The following is a 23425-nucleotide window of genomic DNA, read 5'->3' as shown; positions in this document are numbered from 1 at the left end:
AAGTAGCAGGATACAAAATTGATGCACAGAAATCTCCTGCATTCCTACACACTAATGATGAAAAATCTGAAAGAGAAAGTAAGGAAACACTCCCATTTACCACTGCAACAAAAAGATAAAATACCTAGGAATAACCCTACCTAAGGAGACAAAAGACCTATATGCAGAAAACTATAAGACACTGATGAAAGAAATTAAAGAGGATACAAACAGATGGAGAGATATACCATGTTCCTGGAATGGAAGAATCAACATTGTGAAAATGACTGTACTACCCAAAGTAATCTACAGATTCAATGCAATCCCTATCAAACTACCAATGGCATTTTTCACAGAACTAGAACAAAAAATTTCACAATTTGTATGGAAATACAAAAGACCCCAAATAGCCAAAGCAATCTTGAGTAAGAAAAACGAAACTGGAGGAATCAGGCTCCCAGAGTTCAGACTATACTACAAAGCTACAGTAATCAAGACAGTATGGTACTGGCACAAAAACAGAAGTACAGAGCAATGGAACAGGATAGAAAGCCCAGAGATAAAACCACGCACATATGGTCACTTTATCTTTGATAAAGGAGGCAAAAATATACAATGGAGAAAAGACAGCCTCTTCAGTAAGTGATGCTGGGAAAACTGGACAGCTACATGTAAAAGAATGAAATTAGAACACTTCCTAACACCATACATAAAAATAAACTCAAAATGGATTAAAGACCTAAAAGTAAGGCCAGACACTATAAAACTCTTAGAGGAAAACATAGGAAGAACACTCTTTGACATTATTCACAGCAAGATCTTTTTTGATCCACCTCTTAGAGTAATGGAAATAAAAACAAAAATAAACAAATGGGACCTAATGAAACTTCAAAGCTTTTACACAGCAAAGGAAACCATAAAAAAGACGAAAAGACAACCCTCAGAATGGGAGAAAATATTTGCAAACGAAGCAACTGACAAAGGATTAATCTCCAAAATATACAAGCAGCTCATGTAGCTCAATATCAAAAAACAAACAACCCAATCCAAAAATGGGTAGAAGACCTAAATAGACATTTCTCCAAAGAAGATATACAGATTGCCAACAAACACATGAAAGGATGCTCCACATCACTAATCATTAGACAAATGCAAATCAGAACTACAATGAGGTATCACCTCACTCCGGTCAGAATGGCCATCATCAAAAAATCTACAAACAGGGCTTCCCTGGTGGCGCAGTGGTTGAGAGTCCGCCTGCCGATGCAGGGGACACAGGTTCGTGCCCCGGTCCGGGAAGATCCCACATGCTGCGGAGCGGCTGGGCCCGTGAGCCATGGCCGCTGAGCCTGCGCGTCCGGAGCCTGTGCTCCGCAACAGGAGAGGCCACAGCGGTGAGAGGCCCGTGTACTGCAAAAAAAAAAAAAAAAAAAAAAAGTCCCCCCAAATAAATAAATACAGGACTTGATGAAAACAGCAGAGCTAGTAAACCCTCCGTGTAAACAGAAAGCTGAATTCTGTGTATATTGACTCCCTTACGAGGTGACTTAGGCATTAATGATTTCCACAACTAAGACTCATGTTTTGCAAGATACTGATATCAACAAGGGGTGAGGCCGGAGCAATGAGGAGCTCCCTCCTCTCTTCAGAGGAGACCTAAGCAGGGCAGAATCTGGAGAGACTGGAGGAGGAGGAAGAACGGGAGGCAGACGGGGGCTTTGTTCGTGGCACAGAAAAGCACATCCTAGCAGAGAGGGCGTCTGCCTTGGGCACAGGTGATGAACATCCTACGGACACAGATGCTAAAGGCAGCCAAGGAGAAGCAGCAGTCCGTCCTCACAGCTCTGCCCCTTCCCAGCTTCTCCCCACGCTCTGCCCTCCTTCCTTCCTTCCTCCTCCAGAGCTTCACTGGGAAGCAGCTGCATCATGGAGAGGTGGTGAAGCTCCTGGTGCCTGTGTTCTGTCTCCGGACACAGCGGGGAGGCCTCTGGCTGGGGTCAGGGCAACGCACCGGCTACACTGGCTCAGCCCCACCTCCGTGCCAGTTTTCACTTGCTCCACCTGGAGAGCAGCCCCATCCTCTGGTCTGGATCTGTCCCCGTGGACCCTGCGCATCCTCCTCTGTGTACCCTGCATCCCAGGACTGACACTGGGCTGGCACTTTCTTCTTCGCAGGGACCTAACTCTTGGTCTCTCCTTATGAGCTGCCCCAAGTCTTCTTTCTGTATCGATTATAGACCTTCATCAATTGTCTTGGCAGAGGCTGGCTTCGCGTAGATTGATCGATGCCCACAGCAACTTTGCTGAGAACCTGAGTGAAACCCAGAGCTCTGGCTCACTCTTCATCCTCTGTCTTCTGTCTGACAACTATATCCTCCACTGCAGTCAGTGCCCTGTGTGTTCTAGGAGCGGAATCAGTGGGAAGAGGCGTTTCTCAACTGGGTTCCAAGCTGGAAACAGTTCCCTCCAGGTGGAACCATAAATACCATGACATGTTGGGAAGGAAAAATCAACCATAGCTGGCAATGAGATGTGAAGGGGGAGGGAGGATTCCTGCACGACTCCCCAACTTTGAACTTGGATGACTAGGTAGATGGCAAACGAGGGCAGGAAGACAAAACGGAAGGGGGTGTGAGTGGATATCCATGTGGGGTCTCTCCCAAAGGTAACAGCTACCTGGAATGTTGTTAATCATCCCCTTGCTTCATCATATATATGCAGTGATGTGATGGTAAATGTTTAAAAATCAGCTCTCCAAGAATTAAATATGTGTGCATATCCTAATAAGTTTGTTATAAATTGTGTGATACAAAGGATGTATATCACACAGTTTACAAATAATAAAATACATAATATCCTTATTAGAAACCTCTAACATTCAATTGATTCTCACAGAATATTTTTTATTTTTGCCAAACTTTCATAATTGTGGCCAACCTACGGTTGCAACAGATGAACCAATGTAGTTTCAGTATGAAGGTTGGTTGATATTTTCATTTACATAAACAAGTAAGAAGAAAGCAAAACGACAGAGACACATGGTAGAAAATCACTTTTTTATCAATTATGTGAGCAACTTCTTTGTTGAATCGGATAATAGTTTTCAAATACTGGAAGGCTATTTCCTCAATTTCTGTGCTATTCACAATGTAACAGCCGCAGACATGACAAACATTTAAGTTTAATCTGTTAATCATTAACATTTAGTCCGTCATTTTGTTATATCCAGACAATCAACAAAGCAATCACGCCCTGATTTGTAGCACTGGCCAATTTCTTTCATATAAATAGGGGCCCATTTCAAGCTACCAAGGTGATGTCACTGAACACTGAATTGGAAAGAGATCATGGTAGCATGCCAGTTTATAGGATTTTTACCATACAGACGCAATAGATAGAATAACCTCAACAGCATAGATAATAGTAAAATAAGTAAGATCATTAGGAGGTGATGAGTTAGAGTATTTATTACCATTCCTGTTGCTGTAATTATTTTATTGTAAGCTTATATAATTTAATCTTTAATAACAGCTGTGTTTAACAACTGCCTTGCCGAATTCCTGAAAATTTAACTATTGGATCTCGCAAGTCAGTTCAAGCCGGCTCAGGCAAACCATTGCGTGAATGGCCCAACAACATGTTGTTTCATTTCGTGCTTTATAAAAATGGTACCATGTTGAGATTCCCTGGCGGTCCGGTGGTTAGGCCTCCGCGCCCTCACTGCCAAGGGCCCAGGTGCAACCCCTGGTTGGGGAATTAAGATCCCACCATGTTGCAGGTAATCTTCTGGGAGTTGCTTTGTCACTCGCCATCGTGTTACTCTTGTCTAGGGACACTCAACACTATCCTGTCCCCTTGTTCTCAGCTCTGTCACAGGAAGTAGAAGCCTGAGGGCCACAATCCCCAAAAATCTCTTGCCAACAGGGTTTCTGTTCCATGACCAACGATAGGTGGACGGTGGTACAAGGTGGATTTCACTCTTCCTCAGGCAGCGATGGTGTCTGTGGTAGCCATAGTGGCTTCCTGCAATGTTCTGGTTTCCGAGGAGCATCCCCATCTCTGGATTTCGCCCCCTCCCATCCCTTCCAACAATTTTGTAGGACCTGATTTCCTGTACTAAACCCTTCCGAATGGAAATATATAGAATGGTTTCTGGGCTTAGGATTAAAAGACTGGGATTTATCCACGTTGATGCATGTAACCTAGGACCGTCTTTTCCACTGTGGTATAACAGGCCACACTGTGACGGTATCACATAGGATTCTCCATCGTGAGGCTGCATTTTATATCCTGCCTGCCCACCTTTGATACTTTCAATACAGCCAGTGTGCCCAGAGGATACTACCATGGGCAACAAGAGATCACGCCCTGGTGCTGACCCACACAGTTCTCAGGCTCACTCACTGGACTCAACATTCCTGCCCTTACCTCCTTCTCCATCTCCTTCTGTAGGTGGTCCACCGGATCCTGCTTTCCAGTCCGTCAACCTTGGCCAAACATGCTGTCATGTACTGAAGGAGGGTCTACTGGTGATAAAGAAGTCTGGTTCCTGTGGGCCAGTACAGGCTCCCAGCTACAGCATGGGAAAAAAAAATCACATAAGAAAAATGTAGCTTGGGTTAGCACATGTAAGCTTTTATATATGGAGTGGACAAATAACAAGGCCCTACTGTACAGCACAGGGAACTATATTCAATAACCTATGATAAACCATAATGGAAAAGAATATTAAAAAAAAGAATGTGTATATATATATATATGTATAACTGAATCACTCTGCTGTATAGCAGAAATTAACACAACATTGTAAACCAAATATACTTCAATTAAAAAATACTGAAAAAAAACATAGCCTACCTGCTCATAGTAAATTACCTTGAGACGTAAGTTGACAATAGCATGACATAATTGGCAACAGCCCGCCCAGATTCATTAGTTAATCAAACCCAGCCAGGACTTTTCCAGAATGTCCTCCCTGTTCCCATACAACCTGTGCTGAGCTGCTCAGGAGATAAGTTAATTTATTTCTGGGAAGAAGAGAGAAATATTGTCTCCCCTTGTCTATGAGTTGAAATCCTATTCACCCTTCAAAACCCAGTTCAGATATCTCCTCCTCCGTGAAGCCTTCTCAAACGCTACCCATCTGAAATACCCTGCTCTGTATCCTCTGCACCTTGTGTATAATTCTTTACACCCTTGAGAGATGGGATAATGTCTTCCCCCCAGACAAAAAACGGGCTTGCTTATCACTTACTCTAAGAACAGTGGATTCCCCAAGCTCAGCATTCCTCGGCTATGATACAAACCCGCTGCACACCTAACATCCACCTGGACCCCTCATATTGCGCCTGTGGGGCTTAGAGGACAAGGGGAACCCAGGCCATCATAATACTCATTCAGTCTGCTCTGCCATGAATAATGAAGTCCCTCGTCTCTGACCCAGGACTCTGTCTTCTGCCAGCATCCAGCGAACCAGTAAGAGGCTAAGTCATTAGCCTGTGAGTAAAATCCCAGACCCTTCCCAGATCCAAGACTGAGTCTGTGTCTTATCATCCTTGGGGCTCCAGAGTCTACTACAGGCCTGATTAGTACAATATATGCTTGGAATTTCATCAGGTTGAATGGACTAGACCAGATACCGGGAACTTTTCTTCTACTGCGTACCAGTGAGCCCGGAGTCTCTCAACTTGGGCACTGTTGACATTTGGGGCTGGATCATTCTTTGCTGGGTGGAGGGTGGGAGGCGCTGCAGGATGTGCACTACAGGATGTTCAGCAGCATCCCTAGCCTCTACCCACTCTCCAACTGTGGCAACCAAAACTGTCTCTGGACATTGCCAGCTGTGCCCTGAGGAGGCAATACCACTCCCCTTTCTCCAGCAACGAGAACCACTGGTGCAGCCTACCCAGAGGGTAGTGGTGAGAATGGGAAGAGCAAGCAAAGGGGCCGTCGCTAAGTTACAATGTAGCATCCGTACAGAGATATAAAATATTACACAGAGGGGGCTTCCCTAGTGGCGCAGTGGTTGAGAGTCCGCCTGCCGATGCAGGGGACACGGGTTCGTGCCCCGGTCCGGGAGGATCCCACATGCCGCAGAGCGGCTGGGCCCGTGAGCCGTGGCTGCAAAGCCTGCGCGTCCGGAGCCTGTGCTCTGCAACGGGACAGGCCGCAGCAGTGAGAAGCCCGCATACAGCAAAAAATAAATAAATAAAAATATTACACAGAGATGTAAAATACTGCACTGCCTTTGCACAGCTAACAGTAAACACAACCGTGTGAGCACCATAGGTGCCCCGGGGGCATCAGCTAGGTCACCTCATTCACACCCTCCAACATTTCACTCTGTAGGAACCGGAGGCATGGATGGGGTAAGCGGTTCACCCAAGTGGAATAGTTTGGACTTGAACCCAGAGCTGAGGGTTTCCAACACTCTTGTTCTTAATTCTTAGCCTCGTTATGATCCCACAAAGAAAGGCGGGGGGGAGACAGACTGGGGCTTAGAAATAAGGAGATGGGAAATCAAAGTTGACCTTAAGAAAAAATAATAATAATCAAAATTACATGTCAACACCAGTCTCTTAAGGGTTAAAAATACATAACCCTTTAGCTATTTTAAGTGGGCAAATAAGTGCCAGAATCTGTATTAACATGTACTTTAATTCCTACATAAAATGTTTAAGTACAAGCCCTCATGAGCTGCTCTCTTTTCTGCATCCCGAAAGTCCAGAAAGGAGAAAAGTGTCAAAAGCTGTTTTAACGCAGCAAACGCATTGGTGAACTTCAGTGGAGTACCTCTGCCATCTGGTGGCGAGTTGAAGAACTGTCCTTAAAACACGCAAAGCCACTTGGTACTACTCTGCGATGGGTGTTTGAATGAGTGCCCACCTCATTCCCAACTGAGTCAGACAAGAATTGATGCTCCAAACTGGCTACAGGTTGATACCAGATTTGGGTAATCTGGAGAGCAGAAAAATTACTGATTACCTATGGAATTACAAAGCTGGAGTAACTCCTAAGGAAAAACACTATTTTGACTTTATTTTAAACTTTCCCTGAGAAGCTAACATTCCCCTCATCCTTAATTCTCAGAAATGTTTTCAATGCACGATAGCGTTGTGTTTTGGAGGCAGAGAAAGACAGCAAGAAAGAAGGAGGGGGAAAGAGAAGAAATGAAAGAAAGGGGACATCACTGCCATATTTGGTGCCCAAAACCATAATTCTATTAAAAACATGCATATTAGTCAAAGATTTTCCAACATCTAAGTCAGTTTCTCTCAGGAATCCTAAAAACATCATTAATGTTTTTATTAAGAAATTAATGATGACTTCTTAGTTAAAATAATAAATTTACTTAAAAGTGGGATTAATGCCCAATACTAAGATACATCTACATAACTCATGTTGATAAAAGTAATTTCCTCCCATTATTTTATGTTCCAAATAGAATTGTCTCATGTCTTCATTCCTCAAATCTTTAAACTGTTCTCTTCCTCTACTCAGTAATATCATAGAAAAATCTACAACACGTTTTTGTTAATCTAATGAGTATTTTCTTGAGCATCTACTGTGTACCAGGCATTGGGATATAGCAGTGAATGAGACATATCCTTACCCCATGGGGCTTACAATCTAACAGGGAGAAAGGCGATCCACAGGCTCTATGTAACGTGGTAAGCACCATCTCATTTAATTTTCACAACTCTATGTAGTGGGTCTTATTATCCCCATTTTACATATGAGGAAACTGAGGTTCAGGGAGGTTAAGTGGTTTGTCCAAGGACTCAGAAGACTAAGTGGCAGAAGCAGGTATCTGATTCAAAATCAGATACCACCTCTCCAAAGCCCAGCTCTTAACACCTGTACGATCCAGTTACACGTCTTCAACAGCGAAGCAGGCAGCGTGCACTGAGAGCTGATATGTTCAGGGCACGATGCCAGGCCCTGTGGGGTATAGAGGAGGTGCCTCCAAGAGTTAGAACAGCATCTGCCTGCAAAGATTAGTACATGAGGCTTCCGGGCCCAAGAGCACACCTCCCCACTCACCAGCATTCATTAAAAATAACGAACGGGGCTTCCCTCGTGGCGCAGTGGTTGAGAGTCCGCCTGCCGATACGGGGGACACGGGTTCGTGCCCCGGTCCGGGAAGATCCCACATGCCGCAGAGCGGCTGGGCCCGTGAGCCACGGCCGCTGAGCATGCGCATCCGGAGCCTGTGCTCAGCAACGGGAGAGGCCACAGCAGTGCGAGGCCCGCGTACCGCCAAAAAAATAAAAATAACGAACGATCCCAAACTCCACTCTAATACTCTGGGGGAAAAAAAATCATTCTTAAAATTATAATTTAAAATGTATAATAGAAGTGAAATTCAACAAAAAGATTCCCATTAAGAGGATCATCAACAGATCCAGCCATTTCCCCATAGAGGGAAGAAAAGTCAGGTTTGGGGCAAACGGATATCGTGGGGGGCTTCCGCTCCCCCACCTCACGAATTTAAAGTCATGATGAAGGACAAGGACGGGGATTTTCAGGTGGCCAAATACAGCCCCTGAAGTGGAGATCTTGCTTCTGTACCAACAGTGCATTCTGAAAGGCTCCGTGACGTAGAATGTAAAAGGAGGAGTGGGAAATTGCAAAAGACACTCCACTTGAACAGACGGAAAGTCAGCACTTCTGGATATCACGTGCCTCTTGGGCAGGTATCCTAAATCTAGGCTGCATCTCACACAGACCCAAAGTTGACCTCGGAAGAGAAGCCCCGCTGCCTACACCGCTGTTAAAGCCCATTCCGCCCGGCCATTTCTGGCAAACCTCTGATTTCCACTTGTTGTCTGAAACACAGTTTGCTTGGCCAAAGCCAAAAGACCTGAGAACCTCCCAGGGCAAATGTTGATCTAAAGAAAATGTCCTAAGTGATCGGTGGTATTTATCCAGGTATTATTTCCGCCACCTGAGCTGAGTTTACCAAGCAGGTGGGGAGAGCTGCTCTCTCCCCTACGTTTCACTTGAGTTGCCTGGATACCACGTGTTGTGTTCAACAGGGAACATACACGTAATTGTTCCTCTCTGCACTTAAACCATAAGGATTCCAAATTAGCTCATATCGCTGAACCACAAGAAGGAACCCTGTGCACGTGAACTCTGCGTGGCTGGCCAGAGCTGCCCTGTGAAACCAGAGGCAGCAAGGTTTGTAATCGAGAAGATGCCTCAGGGTCTCGCCAAACCAACCAACATTCAAGAATCCCTCCTCTTGGCAGGCGTCAGTTTCGGTGTGATCGCTCCTAATTGCTGGTGACATTAAGGAATGGATCTCTGAGGTCTGATTCCCTTTCTGCAGCCAAGTTGCTAACGTACATTAAAAACACCCTCATAAACTGTCATTTGTGGGCAGAACCATCAGTGCCCATTCCAAGACATGCTTGGCTTCCACAGACTGGAAAAAAAAGAAGAAATCGGAAAAAAATAAGCCCAGAAAGGACGCAATTATAATAAATGTAATACAAGGAGTAAACTTCAAAGTTGCAGCTACCGTAGAATCTTTGGCAAATCTTAAAATAAGATTATGAAACGTCATGGAAACGTTTTAAGGTATCTTTTCACGAAATCAACTTTTTTTTCTTTGGGTTCTATTTTCATTTCATAGCACTTATCACAACTGTGATTCATGAATTATGCACATAATTTTTTTATTGGCTGTCAGACTCCCTGGTTATTCTGTAGCTCCCTCAGTGGAGGACCCGAGACTGATTTATTTACACTCCCTATGCCCCATATATGGATGGGCACATAGTAGGGGCTCAAAAAAAATCGATGCTATCTTTGCAACAGCACTGTGATTTCATCATCTTGATGTGTCACCTAGCTGTTTCAAAAGCACTCTGCATCATTTCATACTTTTGTTATGATCGTTAAGCAAGACGTTGCAGGGGTAAAGGGTACATGGTACCTCCCTGTATATTTTTTTTTTTTGCAACTTCCCGTGAATCTGTGATTATTCAAAGTCTTGGATTTCACCTAAATAGTGGAATTTCCATTTCGATCTCTCACACGCATGACGTCACAATGCTCTTGGCTTCCTGGATTTCACCAGTGTATTCTGGGTTTCCCCAACTCTACTTCCAACAATCGGACACCCTGAGCAGCCAAGTGATAACTAGAAGCTCATCTTTTTTTCCCTCCAACCCTTGACAGAGCACATCCCTCCGTACAACAGCTACCCCTCTGAGACAGCCAGCCAAAATGTCAAGACTGATGCCAATTTTCATACCATTTATCCTTCTCTGTCTTCTCCACACAGAGACCACCAAAAAGTTATCACGTGGCAGTAATTTTCAAGAACTAGCTGGAATACCAAGGTTCAGGGAGAGGTGCTATGTTGCTAAGCCAATCATTCCCTCAAGATTGTTAGTTGGCATAAAATCCAGAACGTGTGTGTCCGGATTCCAAGTCGGTGAACCACACACTCCTAACTCTTCTTTTGCCGCGTCCGTGGCAGCCTTGTGTTACACAAAGAATCAGGCCGCCACCGAGCCGCCAAGAGCCTTGGAAAACTGTACAAAGTGCATTAAAATCAACAGAAAGGTTTCCCAGGTCACAGTATTTGGATAACTTCTCACCCCTGCGAGGTCCCCCAAAAGCTACTGGCTGAAGTCTGACACACTGGCTTGAATCGCACAATCAGATTCAAACTTTTAAACAAAGCACTGTGCAGCTATTCACTTCCCCATGAGCCTGGGAACACAGCCCAGCCCCACTGGACGTTGAGGACAGATCCCATATCTAGGGGCAGAGCCGAGTCAGGACTGCAGAGCGCTCTCAGAAGTTGAGTATACGAGCAGCCTCCGCCAGCCCCGAGCTGAGCCCACTCTGCTTCTTCAGCCTCCTAATTAATGACCTTCTCCGGGAGAAAACAGAAAGTCCTGCCTTTAACATTCACATCAATTTCTGTGAGTCAGAAGACAGAGGCTGTCTGGCTTTCCAACACCTTCACAGGCTCGGAGCACCGTCCTCTATCGACCCTTGTAAAAGCAGATGGCAACAGCAGAAGTTCAAGGAGAAACAGCTTTGAAAGCTACTCCAACAGTGAGACCGGGCTACCAGGAAAGACGAAAAGAAGTGAAAGCCAGTCTTCATTGCCTCCTGGACCAAAGTGGGAGAAGAGGGAGAGAGGGCCAGGGGGAGGAGAGAGAAATGATCTTCATTATTAAAATGCTTTAATAAGGCAGCATATACACTACCAAACGTAAAATAGAGAGCTAGTGGGAAGCAGCCGCATAGCACAGGGAGATCAGCTCGGTGCTTTGTGACCACCTAGAGGGGTGGGATAGGGAGGGTGGGAGGGAGGGAGACGCAAGAGGGAAGAGATATGGGAACATATGTGTATGTATAACTGATTCACTTTGTTATAAAGCAGAAACTAACACACCATTGTAAAGCAATTATACTCCAATAAAGATGTTAAAAAAAAAAAAAAAAAAGACTGATATTCTCACTGCCAGGCAGTGAGTCCAGAGAAAGACAAATGCCCCATCCTCTCACGGTTTTTATTTAGCAGAAAAATAATGTCCATTGGTATAGCATTTTTAAATCAATAAAGTACTTTCACATACGGAAACTCACAAACTCTCAGCAGCCTTGAGCTATTATACCCACTTTGCAGATGAGGAATCTGAGACTCATAGCAACACGAGTAAGTGGAGAAGCAGGATAACAGTGGGACGGTCAGCAGTCAGCAGGGAGACGAAAGAAGCAGGCGAGAACTGCCTTGCTACCCTTTGGGGGAAAAATAGAATAAAACATAGTCCCCAGATCAGGGTGTGGGGGATTCATCTCCACCTTTGTGGTGGGCCTAGGACTCCAGAAAGGACTTCGGAGAGTTAGTTTATTCTTATTCTGACAATTCAAAAAGAAGAGTCCCTAAGCTGATAATTTCTCATTTCAGAGGTGATTCATAGAACATTGTCTCCAAACAGAAATCCACTGAGAAATGTGAGATGAGAGAGTTATAAACAAAGGGCCCCCAGCTGCTACTTGAATCGGTACATGCCTCAAATGGGCCGGGAGCCTAGGCCAAAATATTAACGGGCTCTACAGCGGGGCAGCTCACCTTGAAGTGACTCTGGAACACGACCTGGTCATGGATGAAGACGCAGAAGCTCAAGCCGGGGCCTCGGTGACAACAGGAGGTCAAGTCCACGACTCAAACCTCTGACCTCAGATAATGAAAGGCAGGTGGGCCACACCCTCTGGTGCTGATGGAGAAGCCGTCTGCTCCAGGTTTCACAGAGCACCCACTTTCTAAACACAGAGACACGCACCTCTGATTTCCATGTGCAAACAGATGTGGCCTTGGGGGATGGAGAAGTAGGGAGGAGAGAGGAAACGGTGCTGCAGGAGAAACTGGGCCCTGAGTGCTGACCTACGCTCTGCCCCTCAGGGTCCCGTCCCAACATCTCACCCTAACCCTAACCCTAACCTGACAGAGCGGGGATGCAAGGCCAAGCTTGCCCGGGGGCCCTTGAACATTTAAAAGCAAAGCTTGGTTCCATGACCTTGGGGAAATGAGTTTTCTGTCAAGCTCAGCCTACAATTGCCTTTAGGAAACCTTTGACAAGGGTTTCCTTTGCCACGTCCGGCTGTGCTCTCTGCAGCCATACCGGTGTCCCCACAGGCCTTCGAGGAGGTGGGTACCTGCTCACTTCAAATGTACTGAATCCATTTGACCTGTCCCAGGCTGGGCCACTTGGACTGCATTTCCCCCTTCTGGTAGAGAATTTGGGAGCACACTGCCCTGGGCGGACACTGGGAGCAAAGAGTGTGCTCCCCAAGTGTAAGCACCCAACTCAACCTGGAGGCTGGGGGAAGGGATGGAACAGCGACACTGAGGAAGGCCCAGCCCCCCCTGCCTGGTCCCAGGGGGACCCCACGGAGCAGCGACCACCCAGCTGCCCCCTACCACTCTGGGACAGAGAAATAAACGTCTGTGTCATTGAAGGCGCTCAAAACACACACAAACAGGACGGAGGGAAGGGGCAGCCCAGGATAGAACTTTCTTTTGATGAGACTTTGGATTCTATGTCATGTTTTAATCCACAAGAAATCTGGTCTCACTTCACGCCCTGGGAAATAACAGAGCCTCCCTCCATTTGCCCAGCCTACTCTTCTGAAGTTTTATTCCAGATTTCTCTTTTCGTTCTAAAAGTTTTAAGGAGGACTTCCCCGCGGTCCAGTGGTTAGGACACTGCGCTTCCACTGCAGGGGGCCCGGTTCCATCCCTGGTCAGGGAACTAAGATCCCACAAGCCATGTGGCATGGCCATGAATAAATAAATACATAAACAAATAAAATTTTTAAAATAAAAGTTACAACAAATTAGGCCCATTGTGTCGTCCTTTCATTTATTTTTTTAATTGTGGTAAAATACACATCACATAAAATTTACCATCTTCACCATTTTTAAGTGTGCAACTCAGTGGCATTCAGTCTACTCACATTGCTGTACAGCCCTCGCCACCATCCATCTCCAGAACTTCTTCATCACCTCACACAGAAACCCTGTTCCCATTAAACAATAACTCCCCACCCCACCCCCAGGCCCTGGCAACAACCATTCTGCTTTCTGTCTCTATGGATTTGATTCCTCCAGATATACCTCATGTAAGTGGAATCGTACAGCATTCGCCCTTTTATGGCTGACCTCCTTCACTCAGCACAATGAAATGTAGCCTTGTGGTTCATCCATGTTGTGGCAGGGCTCAGGATTTCCTTCCTTTTTAAGGCTGGATAACATTCCGTTGTGTGGATATACCACACTTTGCTCATCCAGTCATCCTTCAGTAGAGGCTTGGACTGTTTCCACCTTTGGGCGGTTGTGAACAATGCTGCTATAAACGTGGGCCTACAAAGTCTGTTGGAGTTTGCTGCCCTTCCTTACAGCCGCCCAAACTGAGATAATTAGAAATGAACAGGGCATCACAGAAGACCGTCGGTTTACTATTGCGACGTCACTGCCCAAGCCCATCTGAAGCTTGGGCCCAGGGGTCTGTCTCAGCAGCTTCCAAGGCCCCAGTTCCTTTTCAGTGCCCCCCACACACATGACAACCAACCCCACAGGCCCAGCCATCGAAAAACACAGACCCCCCAACCTTCACACAACCCAACCCTCACACACACCCAACCCTCTCACGGCCCTGACACAGCAGAGGCCCTGTCGTCTCTGGGGGCGTCATGGAGCAACCTCCCACCTGCACTCCAGGACTGCAGCACTTCCCAGCCTCAGGGCATCATCCCCGGGGCCCCAGCGTCTCCAACCCTGGCCCCAGCCCTCTCGAAACTGAGTACTTTCGAAAACCAAACGCACCCTGCCTCTGTTGCGTGGACAAGGGCAGCTCCAGGTCTCCTGGACACAAAGCCCTGCTCTCCCCTCGGACACCAGAAGTAGAGAAAATATATCCCAGTAAAGCATCCTCTGCACCATGAAGGGTTTTGTGTCCTCTCTGACTCTGGCCTCTTTGGTTCTATTTTTATTACATTAGTTCACTTTGCCTCCAAAGGGAGGAATCGATTAGAAAAACACATTTTAAATATCCTCATAAGATTCTCCCACTGTCCTTGGGATACAGGTGCTATAGGAAGAATACGGAGAGAACTTTTAAGGAAGGAAAATGTGTCTAGAAGCTATTCTGTGGGTTGGAGAGAAACAGGCTGTAGCCACAGTGAAGACAGCTGGTATACAGTCTGCTCAATAAATAACTGCTGGGTGAGTAAATGAATGAACGTTGGAAGTCAACGGAAGGATGAAGGGAGAGAAAGGGTCTCCCTTACGCATCTGCCTTCACCTTCCATCATCCAGGGCAAAGTGCTGCTCGGGATGGGAAGCTTCAGGGAAAACAGGGATCAGTCGGATGGCTCCTGGCTCCTGGCTCATCACAAGAGCCTGGGCCAAGGTGACATTCACAGGCAGGGGACCCCATGTGCACCTGCCCGGCTCACGGACCTTACCCAGCCTTCCTCTACGCCGTGGCCATGAGAAGTGTAAGGACAAGTGACATGAGAATCACACAGATTAGTCAGGAAGAGCAGTGAGTCTTCCTGGATCCTCTTGACAGTGGGATGGACACCTGCGGTGACAAGAACAGGAGGGGGCGGCAGACGTCAACCTGGACTTCACCCAGCCCCTTAGGGAGGCAGACTCTTCACTCACCGCGCCATAGACAACCCACCCTTCACACTTCCACCTGGGCAGGTAAGCATCAGACGGTCAAAGGGGGGAGAAGGATGCTTTCCCACCCCTTTTAGGAAGATTAGGGAAGAAAAGTCCTTCTGCCTACAGTGTCTGTACATCGCCTGGCTTTGCCAAGCCTGTGGATGGTGACGGCCACAGATTTAGACAAGATGCACAAGACAAGATGACCCAGATGTCAGAAACCAGGCCTGTTTCTCAGCAAGGTACTGAGGAAGGAGATCAAGAGACCAATCAAGTTTTTGTGAAGAAACATGATCAGAAACAACAGGAAAGACACCTTCTGTGCCATCTCCTTTAGATGGGCCTTTTTCTGCGACAGGCCTGCAGTTTTTGTCATTCGAACCAGTGCATTTAGTTGTAACTCTAAAGACCCCTGGCTCTGGATCCAGCAGACTTGAACTTGGTACAGGAAGACTGGAAACTGTCCTACCAGGAACCAGGAAGACAGGTAATCTACAAGGAGTACAAAACTGTCGCCACCTCTTAAAGAAAGGGTTGCTCTCACTTTATTTAAAACACTAGGGCAAATGCAGAAATAATTACATGCAGTAAAAATACTACTCCCCACTGCAACACAGCAACTGGGACCCAGGACAGTCTGTCATTAAGGCCCATAAAGAAAAGAAAGGCGTATCAACATTGAGGTTTTGTGGTGAGCGGAGATGAAGCCTCCCTAGAGTTTGCTGGTTCTGTCTCACACGGCTACTTTATCCCAACATGGCTGTGGTTTGGTCTTCAAACAACTTGAAAGATAAGCAAATCCCTTCCTCCCAGGTTACATTCGACTGCCCTCAGCATCCAGTGTGTTGCATGAACACGAGCGGTACAGCAGAAAGCCACAATTCACCCACACTCAACCACAGAACCTCATCTAGAGTAAACCATAACTGGGGCAGAAGATCCCACCCAAACAACAAAATCAAATTTGATTAAAAGGTGATACAGGGGCTTCCCTGGTGGCGCAGTGGTTGGGAGTCCGCCTGCCGATGCAGGGGACACGGGCTCGTGCCCCGGTCCGGGAAGATCCCACGTGCCGCGGAGAGGCTGGGCCCGTGAGCCATGGCCGCTGAGCCTGCGCGTCCGGAGCCTGTGCTCCGCAACGGGAGAGGCCACAGCAGTGAGAGGCCCACATACCGCAAAAAAAAAAAAAAAAAAAAAAAAAAAAGGTGATACAGCCAGCCTCTTTCAGCCACTGATCTTTTTGATGTGGGAAATGTGAGAGTTAGGGAAATCAGATGGGTAATTCAGACCACTACAAAACACAAGCAGGCATCACAAATGATGTCTTACCATCAGAAACAAACACTCTGAGATGGATTGATAGATTAAATGTGCACTGTCCAATTGAGTATCCCTAGACACATGTAACTGTTTAATTTTTAGTTAATTAAAATGAAATAAAATTGAAAATTCAACTCCTTAGTCATGCTAACCACCCAGGTCAAGTGCTCAATGGCTACATATGGTTAGTGGCCGCCATATTGAATGGCACAGGTATAAAACACTTACCAGGAAGTGTTATTGGACAGCACGGAACTAATTACTAAGAAAGGGAGAAGGAAAGGAGTTTTAAAAAGAAATAAAAGGGTTTGTTTTGTTTTGTTTTTAATCAGAAACTTAACTATCTACTGGGTCCCTCTCTCAGAGATTCCTGAAGGCGTACTCAAACACAACGAACACATGGATGACTTGACATGCAACTCTAGGCCTACAGAAGCCAATGTTGTTCCACAAAAAGGTAGTAGTAGTAGAAGTGCCATGGGGTAATTACTTTTGTAATTTTCATAGCTTTTTAAATAGACTGAGAACAATGCTTTCAGCTTTCAACAAAAGGTTAGTTGGCACTCTCATGCTCATTTTGGTAATGTGTTCGCATATTATCATCTTTATATTTTTGCTGTGAAAAACTAAAACAATGAAAGCTTCTAGGTTGCCCACTGTAGCTCATTTTTTTGGCAAACATTAATACTGTATTTCAATTTTTTAATGCCATTTACCCAAATTTTTCATACTAAAACTTCATTTCAAGGAATACTTTTCCCTTGTATTGAAAAAAAGAATTTGTTTCCATTTGGATCTTCTCACCAGGTACGTTTTCTCTCCCTGGAGTTCCCAGAATAAAATAAAGATCAAGTCATTTAAAATGAAACTGGGTCTGCTTTATTCATTTGGCCCAGAATGGCCAAGGAAGTAGGTGACAAGCTGAACTCTGTTTATCCCATTGGCTTTTCATGTCTTGTGGTCCAAACTCTCAAGGTTTTCAGCAATCCACCCAATTTTCCCTCTGTTCATGGTTAACGGGATAACAGGAAAAACATAGGTTTTGAAATCAAATACCATCGATAAACTCTATGATTTTGAGCAAATTACTTATTCACACAGCGCCTGCTTACTTACCTGAAAATGAGGTTAATAACAGAAACATCACAGGCTTATTGTAAACATTGAGTCAATATGTGTAAATCACCTAACCTAGTCCTCAGCACACAGTAATTAATCTGTATCAGTATTATAATTATTATTGTTATTGTCTTTCTTTCTATGGCATTGCTTTTAATATGTACTGTATTCCTGAAAGTGACCGTCTTTAGCTTGGTCTTGAAAATCCCTCCTCTGATCTGCCCAAGGAGCATCCTAGCTAGGCACGTAATCTAACGGTCCAAGGTCCCTCCCAAACTCAGTTCCAGCCCTGGGGTGCACCTCAGTCCAGACATTGAAACAAAGGAACATCAAGAGAAAAGCAGATTCTTTGAAATAGGTAATAAATATTGATAACCTTCTGTAAGTCTGATTAAAGAAAAGAGAGAAGGCATAAATAAAAAAGATTAGGAATGAAAAACAGAAATATAGATGTACAAATTTAAAAGACAGAAAATTATGAACAATTTTTGCCAATAATTTGAGAACTTAATTAAAATAGATAAATACCCAGAAAAACACTAATTGTCAAAAGTGAGTATAGAAGACATAGAAAACCTGAATGGTCCTATAAATATTTACAAAATTTAATCACTAATTTAAATTCTTTCCTCATCTGGATGATAAATACATGGGGTTTATGATCCTATTCTTTCCACTTTTTATGATCAAAAATTTCAAATATATGCAAGAGTAAAATTAGTAATAATTTCCCACATAGAAATGTTTCTGCAGGTAAATTCCATCAAACACTCAAGGAAGAGGAATTCTACTCTCTCATAAAATTTTTCAGATACTAGGAAAAGAGGAAACAGCACAACTCATTTTTTACACTAACAAAATCTTGAAGTCAAAAGCAGACGAGGATGAGATAAGAAAGGAAATTTTAGGCCAGAGGAGCTACCCTGGGAACTGGCGTGTGTCCACGCAGAGGTTGAACTCCATGGTGAACTTGCCCTTCAATTAAAAGAAAGCCACATTTTACATTAAGAGCTTTATCATCCTTCACCTTTTACATTGTGAGTTATTGTAATTAAACTCCAATCCTTCCATTAACACCTGATAAATCCACACACTTGAGGGTTGTGTTGTGGACGAAAGTGAAGAATAAAGCCTGTGCTCCTCCCACCACCCTGGCTCCCAGAGACCCAGAGCGCACGAGGGGCCTCCAGCCTGTGTGTTCCAGATGGAGATCATAAGCAGAGTGAGGGGTGAGGATGTAGGTGACTCCTATTGGCTTTGCCGTGGCTCAGTCCCATCTCCGGGTGACTACTCAATGACATGATCTGATGTGGACAAATCTTATGAATTGGGGACACCCCACAGCAGCCCCACGGCCATAGCTCAGGACAGGCGGATGCCTTTCCCCTCCCCTTCTCATCAGACATGAAGCCCACTCCTCACTGCCCCTCCGACAAAGGTGTCACATAAGAAACATCAGAGGTTTGAGCTATCAACTTCTTCACTCCTCTGTCTCTCCTGCTGGCACTGTGACCTCATTCGTATCATTAGCCCAACTATACAGTGTCTTGCTAAGTGAGACCAATTTTAGTAACTTCAAGAACTAACATTTTCTTGCAGTCAGTAATTTCCCATTTTCCAAGGCTAGATCATTTTGAACAGAATCAGGTAAGCACGGATGGGCATGAAGTATTTAAGGGACTGTGAGATTATCAGGCTGATTGAGGTAGAGAGTAATCTGGGGAGTAATGAAAGGTAAGTTTAGTTGTACCAAGCTAGACCAAGATGAGGGTGATCTTACTTGTTTGAATAAGCCAAGGGGTTTTCCAGCTTCTCTTTAGCAACAGTGCAGTTTTTATAGATTCTTTTTTTTTAGAAGAGATAATGAGGGTTCTTTTGGGGTTTTTTAATTAATTTATTTATTTTTTTGGCTGCGTTGGGTCTTGGTTGCTGTGTGTGGTCTTTCTCTAGTTGCGACGAGCGGGGGCTACTCTTCATTGCAGTGCGCAGCCTTCTCACTGCACTGGCTTCTCTTGTTGCGAAGCACGGGCTCTAGGCGCGCAGGCTTCAGTAGCTGTGGCGCACGGGCTTAGTTGCTCCATGGCATGTGGGATCTTCCCGGACCAGGGATCGAACCCGTGTCCCCTGCATTGGCAGGCGGATTCTTAACCACTGCGCCACCAGGGAAGTCCAGCAACAGTGCAATTTTGATGAATGAAATTTTACGTAGGTCTTCAATATATAAAATCGATCAAATCAGAGCTGGTCTTCTTATAGTAGGAGGATGGAGATTCAGGGATTCACCCACTGGACCTTCTCGTAACCTCTGAGTCAGCCCCACCCCCAGACCTAGACCCCAGCCCTCAGCGCTGTGGGCTCTGGGCATACGGCTCAAAATCCACTGCCATGGGCCCTAAATGTCAACTTAAAACCTTCGCCATAAGGTCATGCATAATTTAGAGGCAGGAGGTTTATGTAAACCAAACCCTTCATTTTACCAATGAGAAAACAGTGGGAAGAAGGGTCTTCCTGACTTGTCTGAAGTTCACAGCTATTCAATGGCAGAGGCAAACATAGTGTATATGCACCCTGATCCCTACCTCCTCCTATTTCTACCACATCCCACTGATGCAATTAAATAGAATTGAAATTTTTTCTTTTCTGGCTGCACTGGGTCTTCGTTGCTGCGCATGGGCTTTTCTCTAGTTGTGGTGAGCGGGGGCTACTCTTCGTTGAAGTGCGCAGGCTTCTCACTGCGGTGGCTTCTCTTGTTGTGGAGCATGGGCTCTAGGCGTGCGGACTTCCGTAGTTGTGGCTCACGGGCTCTAGAGCGCTGGCTCAGTAGTTGTGGTGCAGGGGCTTAGTTGCTCTGAGGCATGTAGGATCTTCCTGGACCAGGGCTCAAATCCGTGTCTCCTGCATTGACAGGCAGATTCTTAACCACTGCTCCACCAGGGAAGTCCCAGAATTGAAATTTTTGAACTTGCATCCACTAATGACTCCTATACTATTTCTATCCCGATATCTGAACGATATGTGTACAGACTTCTGCACAGCTCTAAGGATATGTGTAGCAGAAGTCCTTGCTAGGCTGTAGATGAAGCTTGTGGAGATGGCTGGACCACCCAGACAGGTGTCATCCACTAAGTATCATGGAGACCCAAAGCCTCCCAGAAATTACTTTAATATCTGTTGAAACTGGGGGCAGGAAGAACAGGGTCAAGTAAGGAGAATCAGTAGAAGGTAGGAATAGGAGAGACTGTGAGGTTCCCTAGGAAAGAGCAACCATGCTGGATAAAGGGATGGATCTTAGGGGCCAATTTCACCAACAGGACCTAAGGGATAGAGGCGAACGGCGATTCCAGGTGTGACAAATGCGTCTCCCTAGATGCTGCCCCAAACTCAGCCACAATGACAGTGTGTACATGCCTTGGGAAAGAAAAAGGGGTATGGAATACAAACACTTAAGAAAACTGTAAGTCCTAAAAGAGCCAGCACCCAGCATCTCCGCAGAAGGACCCCCTCCAGAAAACAGAGATTGGAAAGGTGTTCATTACCAGGAAGAGGGGAGTGAGCCTCAGGACATGACAAGACCCAGAGGCAACAGACACTGTCTTCTTCCCCCACTCCTACTCGCCACCCCACCCGCAAGCAAGCGTCAGCAGCCTGAAGGGATCTTAGAGCAGATCTGGAGTTCCAAAGAGCAAGCTCTCTCTGCAAGTCCAATGTATAAATCTACAGAAAACAACACTAACAGGCCCCGCTCGTGTCCCACGACAATGCCTGGGACCAATCACCACGGTGGGAAGGACAATGGCACACACCTGAGTCAGACGCCCATAGGCCAGCCAGCAACACATGATGGGGGAGGAATGGCAGGACCCCAAAGGTGAAGAGAAGTGCTATTGTGGAAGGGATGGGTGCGAAACAGACCAGAACAGCAGATATCTACCAAGACTCTTAGCTTGAGAAATTTCTAGACCATTACCTCAAGATCAAGAATTAAAGGTTGGAATAAGCTGTAGTCATTTTAGAGAGGGGTATCTGAAAAAGAAGACGCAACGATGAAAACTGGGACTTCCCTGGTGGTGCAGTGGTTAAGAATCCGCTGGCCATTGCAGGGGACACATGTTTGATTCCTGGTCCGGGAAGATCCCATGTGCCGAGGAGCAACTAAGCCCGTGCTCCACAACAACTGACTCCACGTGCCACAACTACTGAATCCTGCGTGCCTAGAGCCCGTGCTCCGCAACAAGAGAAGCCCCTGCAATGAGAAGCCCGCACACTGCAACGAAGAGTAGCCCCCGCTCACCGCAACTAGAGAAAGCCCGCATGCAGCAATGAAGACCCAACGCAGCCAAAAATAAATAAACAAATTTATTAAAAAAAAAAAAAAAGATGAGAATTTAAGAAGGTAACTGTCACATCTGAGGGGATAACAAAGAAAAAGATAAGGAGCTGAGCCAACCCAAGACAAAAGTGCAGGAATGAAGATAAAAGGAATAAACTCAAGAATAATCAAAGTTACCATGTGGTCTCGCCTCCTAGCGCTACATACATTGTTTCATTTTATCCTCCTAACAGCCCTGCACTGTAGAGTATCCCCCAGGTTCCTGCCCATCCCCACCACCCTGTGAGAGCTGAGAAATCTGGCTTTCATAAGGTCAAATATACCAAGGTCATTCAGCTGGTTATACGGCAGAATTGTTCATCAAACCTAGGTCTGAAGACCCAAAACCTCTCCCACCGCCTTTCACGTCTCTCTGCCCCCTCATGCCCACCCCCAGCACCCTCCTACACCACACTGTCTCCCTGTAGAGCCTGGGTGGACTCTTCAGGGGATACCGGGCAGGAGGGAGGACTCCCCTATGGGGGCATGGGCATCGTCTGGGCACTGATGGCTTGGCCATTAAATGGAGGCATGAAGGCCAAGAACAAAAAACAAAAAACTGGGGAGCTGGTGCAAACATTTTTGAAAATACAATAACAGTCATATTAGAGGCTAGTGAATCCATCGCTACTTAGGGTGTCACCGGAAGGAAGAGAAGAGAATTGGGAAAGCAGGAAGTGAGTCTCAGACATTAATGCTGAAAGCACCGCTGGGTCCTTGTTATACTGCACCTTCTGGGTCCTCATCCAGAGATTTGGATTCTTTGGGCCTGGGGTGAAGCCCAAGAATGGTAGCTTCAACAAGCACCAGGGATTCTGAGGCAGAACAGCGTTCAGAAACACTGGTGAGAGACGAGGGAGAAGTAAGGATAGCAAAGTGTGGTAAAAATGGGAGAAAGACGTACGTGCTCTAATACTGTGAGAACTGGAAAAGAGGAAAGAGAAACGTGTCCAAGGCCACCGCTAAACCCACTTACCTGCCTTTGTCCCAGAAAGGGAATATTCTGGAAGAGCCAGGCAACTGATAAAGGGAGGGGGGAGGGGGAGGTACCTCCTGCATCACTAAGTGGCAAAGGACCCAACCTAAGCTAAGGCTTAAAATAATTATTAATACTTGATCTAAGGTTATAAAAGCGTAAGGAAAGAAAATAAGAGGAAAGAATGCACTAAGTCAACGTTATTGATTTACACTCTGAAAGAAATGCCAGAACTATTATTTAGATGTCAAAATAACTCCAAGAAGAGTCCAAGGCTGTTTTGATCATTTGAAACCAAATACCTGCCTTCTTTGAGATGGGGCTTTCAGACAGAGAGCCTCCTTAAATACCACTGCGATGGTCTGAACAGATCACATTTCCCCTTCAAAGGTTATACCACTTTAAATTATATGCAATTTCAGAAAGAACACGTCGTTGTCCTACTTTGAGTCCCCTTCTC

General features: G+C 45.6%; 1 protein-coding gene across 3 annotated transcripts in view; it reads right to left on the bottom strand.

Annotated features, from left to right (window-relative positions):
- Positions 1-2921: 2921 nt before the first annotated feature.
- The window catches only part of SETD4 (SET domain containing 4), an 87508-nt gene continuing 67004 nt past the window's right edge, over positions 2922-23425 (bottom strand). The window contains exon 10 of one of the 3 annotated variants that reach the window (XM_060297814.2): positions 2922-4552. In XM_060297814.2, the coding sequence (XP_060153797.1) occupies positions 4462-4552 (91 nt within the window). In that variant the 3' untranslated portion in view covers positions 2922-4461. Of the gene's footprint in view, positions 4553-15076; positions 15096-23425 lie in introns of those variants that run through there. The other 2 variants (XM_060297811.2, XM_060297812.2) reach the window with 2 other exon arrangements.

This window comes from Globicephala melas, chromosome 4, assembly GCF_963455315.2.
Source record: "Globicephala melas chromosome 4, mGloMel1.2, whole genome shotgun sequence".
NCBI lineage: Eukaryota > Metazoa > Chordata > Mammalia > Artiodactyla > Delphinidae > Globicephala > Globicephala melas.
The sequence above is the reverse complement of the archived record's forward strand: the minus strand, read 5'-3'. Positions and strand labels throughout refer to the sequence as shown.